This window comes from Halyomorpha halys, unplaced genomic scaffold (genome assembly GCF_000696795.3).
Source record: "Halyomorpha halys isolate HHAL.00 unplaced genomic scaffold, Hhal_1.1 Scaffold1157.1, whole genome shotgun sequence".
NCBI classification, from domain to species: Eukaryota; Metazoa; Arthropoda; class Insecta; order Hemiptera; family Pentatomidae; genus Halyomorpha; species Halyomorpha halys.
In genome coordinates this window covers 160,092-168,325 of record NW_027108759.1, presented here as the reverse complement: position 1 = coordinate 168,325, position 8,234 = coordinate 160,092, and the positions used below count along the sequence as shown (strand labels likewise).

The 8,234-nt window shown below is 27.4% G+C and overlaps 1 protein-coding gene across 2 annotated transcripts in view; it reads left to right on the top strand.

Moving 5' to 3' along the window:
- The window catches only part of mRpL28 (mitochondrial ribosomal protein L28), a 7,439-nt gene extending 2,464 nt beyond the window's left edge, over nucleotides 1-4,975 (top strand). For both annotated transcript variants that reach the window (XM_014433134.2, XM_014433135.3), the window contains exons 3-6: nucleotides 225-483; nucleotides 2,057-2,200; nucleotides 3,099-3,283; nucleotides 4,897-4,975. In XM_014433134.2, the coding sequence (XP_014288620.1) occupies nucleotides 225-483; nucleotides 2,057-2,200; nucleotides 3,099-3,283; nucleotides 4,897-4,936 (628 nt within the window). In that variant the 3' untranslated portion in view covers nucleotides 4,937-4,975. The remainder of the gene's footprint in view (nucleotides 1-224; nucleotides 484-2,056; nucleotides 2,201-3,098; nucleotides 3,284-4,896) is intronic.
- Nucleotides 4,976-8,234: the final 3,259 nt, after the last annotated feature.

Below are 8,234 nucleotides of genomic sequence, written 5' to 3'. Positions count from 1 at the left end.
TCAACCGAATGTGACTTTAAAAGAATAATTGATAAAAACAATGACAGATATACAAATATACATAAATAACAAATATATATATATATATATATATATATTTAATTTAATTTACGTTTGTTATTTTGTATTTTCATTTTTACATGTTACTGAAGATAATTTCAATACCCTTGTTAAAAGTTTTTTTAGTGCTTTTCATTTTAATTGTGTTTGTTTTGTTTTTTTAGAACGCCTTTACAAAATAACCCTATACCGTTAAAGTTCCCACCTGAATCACATCAAGGAATTTGGGGTGGTGAAGCAGTAATTAAAGGCTTCCAAAAAAGGCAACGATTAAAACAAAGAGTCCCACATTTTTGGGTTCCGCATTTAATTCAGTCAGTTGTCTATAGTGAAATACTGAATAAAAGAATGTCTGTAACTGTTACACTAAGAACACTTGATCTAATCGTTGAAAACTACGGTTTTGATCATTATATTCTTAAGGTAAATTTTTTTTTTTTTTATTGTTATTTATCTTATGATTAGTTATCATGATTTTAAAAAATAAATAACTCATCATTTCAGAGTAATGTAGCTTAAATCCAATCCATCATTTTGTTGGATAATGTAAAATTTATACCTCAAGTTATGAAGTATCTTTTCTAAATTATCCTTAATTAAAAACTTAATGTACATTATATTATAGAAACAAATTTTACTACATCACAAATACTAGTAGCTTTCAGGGCCCATCCATGCAATCTTATTTTGTCAATTTTTAAAACTATTTCTTAACATAGAAGGGAAGCAAATAACCAACTCAACTTTGAAATTGAAGTTTTTTTCTCTTTGTAAATAGTTATCAAAACATTTTTTTAAATGAAAATGATCTAAAAACAACAAATTATAATGTGTTATGTTTTTACATAATGAATCACTTGCCAAAGTTCAAAGAAAACATAAAAAATATATTGGTTGATTATGATCATACAAATATAAAATTGTGGGCTTATGATGATAGCTAACTAGAAAAATATTTGAATAATATGAAACATTATAAAGTTGTTTACAGAATAGGCTAGTAATTGTGGTATGATGTTTACTGGATAAACCTCTAAAAAGCTGGATACGAGGATAAAATAAATAAATAAAAGCAACTGTAAAAATAACAAATAAAAATAGTACAGCTTTAACCGTTCACAGCATGAGTAATCATAAAGTTGATTTGAAAATTCATAAATTTTCAGTTGGAAAAGGAATACTAAAAATAGAAAAATGAAAGAAGCCATATTACAAAAAATATAAATAAGTGGTAAATTTCAAGACTTTGCGGTAAATTTAAAAAGCCATTTTAAATAAATTAAACATAGAACAAAATAAAAGATAGATTCAGAACTAATATTCTAAACATTATTGTTCTAAATAAAAGGATAATGTTACTCTTTAGGTGAAGGAATGCTTAAAATTAAATTAATGTTAATTTTAGAATAATTATTATTGCCCCCACTTCTATCAGTGGAACAAGATTGGACAGGGAATGACATGAGAACATTAGGATTTTTTTATTTTCCTTAAACAAATCCTCAAAAGATTTTGTAGAAATAAAAATTAAATGTAGAATGGGATCTCATGATTCACCATCTTGGAAACCTTGTTCAGAACATGAAAGTTGGGAAGGATAGGCATTGTAGAAATGACTTTTTTTTCTTTTATAAAATTTTCAATTGAAAAACTAATTAAAATTAAAAAAGAGGTTTAAGATTAATTTAGATACAGCAAAAGAAATATTTTATTAAATCAGAAAATTATAATTGAGTTTGGAAAACACTCTGAACATAAAATTGTTTCTTACTGTAAGAATGACCTCTTCCTTAACTATTAAATTTCAAAATTATTTAAAATATCAATCAAAATTGTATTCTTAATGAAATCAGTATTATTTGATTTGAAGTTACATACTCCTATTATTTATGTTATATATTGTTTATTATTTAAATAATACAGTACTTACTTATAAAGCAGGTAATTTAATTTTATGTAATTATCTATTTTAGCTTTAAATTAATTTTGTTGACAGACCAAAGCTTGTGATTTGCAGTCTAGTCTAGCTTTGAAGTTAAAGCAAAAAATGTTGTATTCACTTTTGAAAATGGATATGTACCCAGATGATCCCATTAAGAAAAATGAAGTTTATAACAAATATAAGCATTATTTAGAAGAGGTAAAATATTTCAATTTTTTTAATATTGATTTTTAGTCTAGTTAGCAATAATATTTTTTTCATTTGTACTTCAAGGTATTTTTAGTAATTATGATATCTTTTTTTCATTTCAATATTTCTTTATGAGCAATAAGTATCTTAGCAGCTGAGTGAAAATATATGTGAATGTCTAAATAAATCTCTGGCAATTCTATGATGCCATCTCCACCTTTAGCTGTAATTTAATCAATTCCATATTTTCTAACTGTTTTATGAATCAATCATTATTGAATTAGATTTTTAATTTCCTGACTGCTCATATGTTGTCATCATTATTATTAAATCTAAAGTTAATTTAATTATCTCATTTTCCTTTGTCCTTGCTAATTATTTCTATTCTAGCTCAAAGAACTAGATATACTTCAAATTCTCTAGCTAGAAATTATGAAAAAAATGATAACAAAGTAGTGAATTGATTAAGAGTTTACAATACAGTATTGTTGTAAGAGAAAAAATATTAGAAGTATTCACACTTTCCACACTTCCATTATAAGTTACTGATTAAATTATTAAAATTCAGGTGCAGTGGATTCTATTGAGAGTGAATCACGGCTTAATTGAAGCCTGAAGCTGAATGCTTCGCGTATATTACTTTACTTCTAAAACATTTTCCCATATAGCATATTTATATATTATTACATATAACTCTTTTTATGACATAATTATCGGCATTTCTACTAATTTTTGAGTTATCAGAAATATATCTACTAAAGAAACTGATTGATGAACATAATTGATCCTGGACAATCCAGGATCCCTTATATCTTGGGTTCAAGTTCTTTCCCATGTTCCTATTCTTTTTGAATTGTCTTTGCTGTTTATTAAGTTTAACTAAAATAATTGAGTTATATTTTTATAGTACACTGAAGAAGATATAGAATGGTATGGTTTAACGTTATCTGAAGCATTAATGAAATATCAAGAAAAAATTGATAAGGAACCCATTGTTCCTTTTAAAATTAAATTACGCAAAGAATATCTTGCACACTTATTGGAAGAAAAATCTAATCCTGAACAAGAACTTCCATCAGATAAAAAAGAAAGGTTTGAATGTTTTTTCTGTTTTTATTTTGAAAAATATCTTGATTATGGGGTTGATCAATAGATTTATAACCATTAGGATAACTCTGGTTATCCAATTCTGATCATTAAATTCTTCTGTTGATGCCCAAAGATTCATATTCTCTTTAATTTAGGATTTTCATTCATTTGTATCATGTCATCATCATAATCATTTTATCCCCTTTTCCACTTGTGCAGTGTGGGGTTACAATTTGCAGAGTCTGGACCAGATATCTTGCTCTTGGACCCTCTCTCTTCTACTCCAGTCTATATCCCGCCTCCATACCACTCTCCTTCCAGGAAATGTGTCTTCCTCTTGGCCTTCTTCCCTCCACGCGAGTCTCATATGTCTTTCTGGTAGTTCTTTCCTGGTCCATCCAAAGGAGGTGTCCGAACCATCTTAGCTTGTGCCCCTCTAGGATGCTACCAGCTAGTTTGACTCCAAGGTTAGTCCGAATGGTACTGTAACGTACCCTATCTCGTCGTGTCCTTCCTTCCACCTTACAAGGGTACCGTTTCTCCATGGATTGGATCCGGCTCTTGTGTTTTGAGGTGAGGATCCACGATTCGGAAGAGTAGGGAAGAACGTCGATTTGTAGATCATTATTTTAGTTTTTGTCGTCACCTTCCTTTTGCTCAGGAAACCCCTTCGAAGTAAATTAAATATTCTTCCAGCTGCATTGATTCTTTGAGAAACTTCCTCATTAATGTAGCTCCTTTCGTTGAGATGAGCACGTAGATATTTGAAATTCTGGGCCTGCTCTAGTTTTTTTCTGTTCGCTCTGATCACCCTCATTATTCTCCAGGGTTTCTTTCTTATCCTCATACATTTGGTCTTTTCCGGGTTAATTTTCATATTTATCGAGGCCATTTCCTCTTGCAGAACACTTATGTTGTATTGGAGGTTTCGGTCGTTGGAAGCTACCTAAACCAGGTCATCCGTCAACACAGAAAATGTTAGGGGTTGTAAGTTCCTGTTTCCTAACTGAAACTGTCTCATTTTAAGTTTAGCTTTCTTTATTCCTTTATCGAGGCCTACTATGAAGGGCAGCGGGCTCAAGCAACAACCTTGACCTGTTTGAATCATGTACGAACTTAAATAAGATTTGTTTTAATAGTCACTAAAAATAGAACCAAATCTTTTAATTTACTTGTATTTCTACAGCCCTAATTATTTTTTTAACATTAAACAGCATTCTGTAAACTTTTGCAGCTGATTAAAATTTAATTTATATGAGTTCTTAATAGTGATCTTTTGGAAACTTATTTTAAAAACTGTTTCCATTAAAATTCATATATTTAATTATTATTTTTTTTTTTAAATTATTTTATGTACTGTGTGGCAAATGAAATGCCTGAAGCAGAACATGGCAATGGGTAGAAGTAGCTTTAATTTAGGATAAACTTAGAAAGTTCCAAATGTTGGCAAATTTTAATGGGGTGGAAAATAATGAGAGGTTTTAAAGGTTTAGGATAGAGGTAGTATAATGGAATAAGAGTATCTATTTTAAATTTTTTTTAGTTGGGTGAAATGAATTTTTAAATCCTATTTATTTTATTTTTTTAATTGCTTACTTGAATAATTTTTTTTTCAGATCTTGGATGACGAAATGGAACCCTTTTAGCAAAAATTAATCACTATTTTCTATTTATTCAATAAAATATTTACAGTTATTTAGTAAGTTCTGAGCTAGCCTCACTTTTTTTTCTCTCTCTCTCATTCCTGATAATCTTAAGTAGGTGCAACTGGGATTTTATAATCCCATTCTTATTTTCATCCTGCCTTAATGATGTTATTCATTCCCATATGTCTTAGTGTCATAAAATAATTTCTGTTGACTCATCTTACACATCCACAATTAACCTTTCACATTCATGAAACTTAAATATTCTCAAATCATAAAAGAAAAAATTAATTAATAGTCAGGGTAAAAAAAAAAAAAATGTATTTACTTACTTATTACAATAATATTTTTATTTAAATTGGATCATTTCTATTTTAAGTATAGTAAAACTGTTCTGATAATCATAAATTACTTTGAAAGTAACTTAGTAAAAAGTTTATTAATTACACTAATAATTTTATTTAAATTGGATCATGAATATTTTAAGTATAGGAAAACTGTTCTGATAATCATTACTTACTCTGAAGTTTTCAAATGAACTTGGTACTTCTTACAAGATAGTTTTTAGTTAAAATAACATCCAGTTGGAAAAAATTCAGTTTAATCAAATTGCCAGCCATGAAAAATTGATGCATCTATGGTGGAGTTAAAAGGTAGTTTAATAATTCCATGTGGACGAAGTATTTCATCCAGCCAATGATAACCATGGTTTATGGTGTGAAGAACTGGAAGACAGCAAAAGATCAATTGGCGGAGGCCAAGGTACAGGAAACTAAGACTCAACATCGAATTGTCGCGTTAACTTAACAATAATTTTTTTTTAATTGAATTAAAATATTTTTCTGGAATCTCATCATTAATAATTGATTAATTAAAAAAAAGTACATTTTTGAAAATAAAATTAATTCTGCAATTATATTTTAAAAAATATATTTATTCTAATAAAAGATAATAATATTTAGACTAAGAGATTAAAAGGCTTTGTAGACTAGGAATGTTGGAAACTCATCCAAAAGTGGAGTTAGACTATTTTTTTCAGTGTATGTTAAAATTTCATAGCTAAGAAATCTTACCAACTCTCTTATTGGCCAGAATATGTTGATGAGATTATAAGAAACCTGTTCAATATATCTAGGATATTGCCTATTCTACTGGCAATTCAATAAAAAAGAGGTTATGCACATAATTATTAAGTAACAGAGTGTCAAGAAAATAAATGCTAAAAAATATCAATTACAAAGGCTTCAAAAATTACTTGTTTGAATGATATTAGAATCAAACAAGATAATATGTAAATATGTTAAAAATAGTTTGTACCTGTATGTAAAACCTACATATAAAAAAAGAGTTGTCTGAACTAAAAATATTTTCAGTTTTTCATCAGCCTGACAGGATATGTCAGTGGAGTGCATAGTGAATAAGCTTAAGACAAAGATGAGTAAAGATTATAAAATATGATTTCGACATTATGTAAATATGGCTAGTTCAGAGACAAAAGTTATTGATACAAAATTAAAATATTCTTTTAGGTCCAAAGTCAACAAAACTTTTGAACTTATCTAAAAAGTTAAAACTTTTGCCTTAACTACTTATTCAGTGGGACTAAAGACATAATTACCTAAAAATAAAATTAAAAACATTGTTTTAGGTGTTATTTATTTTAATTCCTTTTTGCCACATTAAAAAAAAAAAAAATCTTAATACTATAAAACATAAAACAAATAATTTTAAAAGTATTGAACCATAACTGATTCTCAAAAATATAATTTTTAAAAATTACATATCACAACCCACTAGTGTGATTTATTTTACTATACATCAATATTCCGTACTAGGACTGAGTAATTTTAGAATTTTGTTTAAAGGAGAGTAAGTGAGCTTTAAATTAATAAGAGAAAATAATATTATTTAATCTAATGTTGATTTTATTAACAAGCAATGAATAAAAATAATATTAATGGTAAAAATGTTAATAGGCAGTAGTATTATGGATGTTTACACAGTATAGGCTACAGCTACAAAGCCAATTAATGTCGAACATTAATGAACATAAAACAAATACAACTTACATAGCAATACTGGTATAGAAATATTCATGTACCAGTCAGGTCATTTATGAATTAACTGCCATGCAAATAAATTCAATTGTTTTTGTTCAACTGGCGTTTCCACCCAGTTAACAAGTTAGCAGTTCATATCATTAATGATACAACTGATCATAAACCACTAATGAGCCTAGTTAAATAAAAAAAAAAATGGATTAGGCAGTAATCACATTTTGTATTTTCCTTGTGGTCCACAAGCAATCAATTTCAAATCTGTATTGAAAAAGAAGTCTTCACATGAAAATGTTTGTGAACCTGTATTAAAAATCAAATAATCTTTGTATTGATTGAAATTATAAAGATAAAAATTTAGCAAATGTATCTTACTAAGATATTGCTAAAGAGATAAACAAATTTAAAATGATAAAACAAAAAAGTATTTCAATACTTTTGCGTGGCTCACAACACTTAAATTATACATTCCAACAAGATTAATTGAATTCCTAATATGAATTTTTTTTTGGAAACCCTAAAATACACACAATTCAGATGATTATTATTTTGAAACAATTATTATGGGATCAGTAGTTATTAAACATTATCAGAAATATATTAGTAAAATATTGTTAAGCTATTTTAACTACCAACTTAAAAATCAAATTCAGTTTTTAAGGGAAAATGAAAAAAAAAAAAAATCAATAAACCAGGAAAAAACTTATGGCAATTAAAATTTTTTATTATTAAATATCAATGTCAAAAAACAATGTGGAAAACAAAAAAAAAATGTCCTTTTTCAAGACGCTTTTTTTTTTTAAACAACCACCATAAAGTATTTCTATTTTTGTTTTTATAAAAATTGATTAATCTTCCAAAGATCCATATGGTGCTGAGCTACAAGAGGAAGTGTTTTTATTTATTCCTATGCTTTATAGATTTTTAAGGTGAAAGTAGTATTAACAATAATGAAAGGCCCACACAATATTTTACCAACTGTATATTTTTCTTAAAAACATTTTGACAAAAAAGCAACACTGATTTATGAATACATAAGTCCATTTTACAGTGTGCCTGACAATGAATTATAGCTGAAATGTTGTTTTAAATAGAAATAAAAAAAATTGGTGAAATATTGTGCAGTCCTTTTTAATCTCAACTCTAATTTTAAATGTAAAATTAGAGTGGATTTAGTATGTTGCTAGGAGTTAACCGTGGCATAACCATTAAGAGGAAAGTATTAAAAAAAATTAAAATAACATAAAAGGA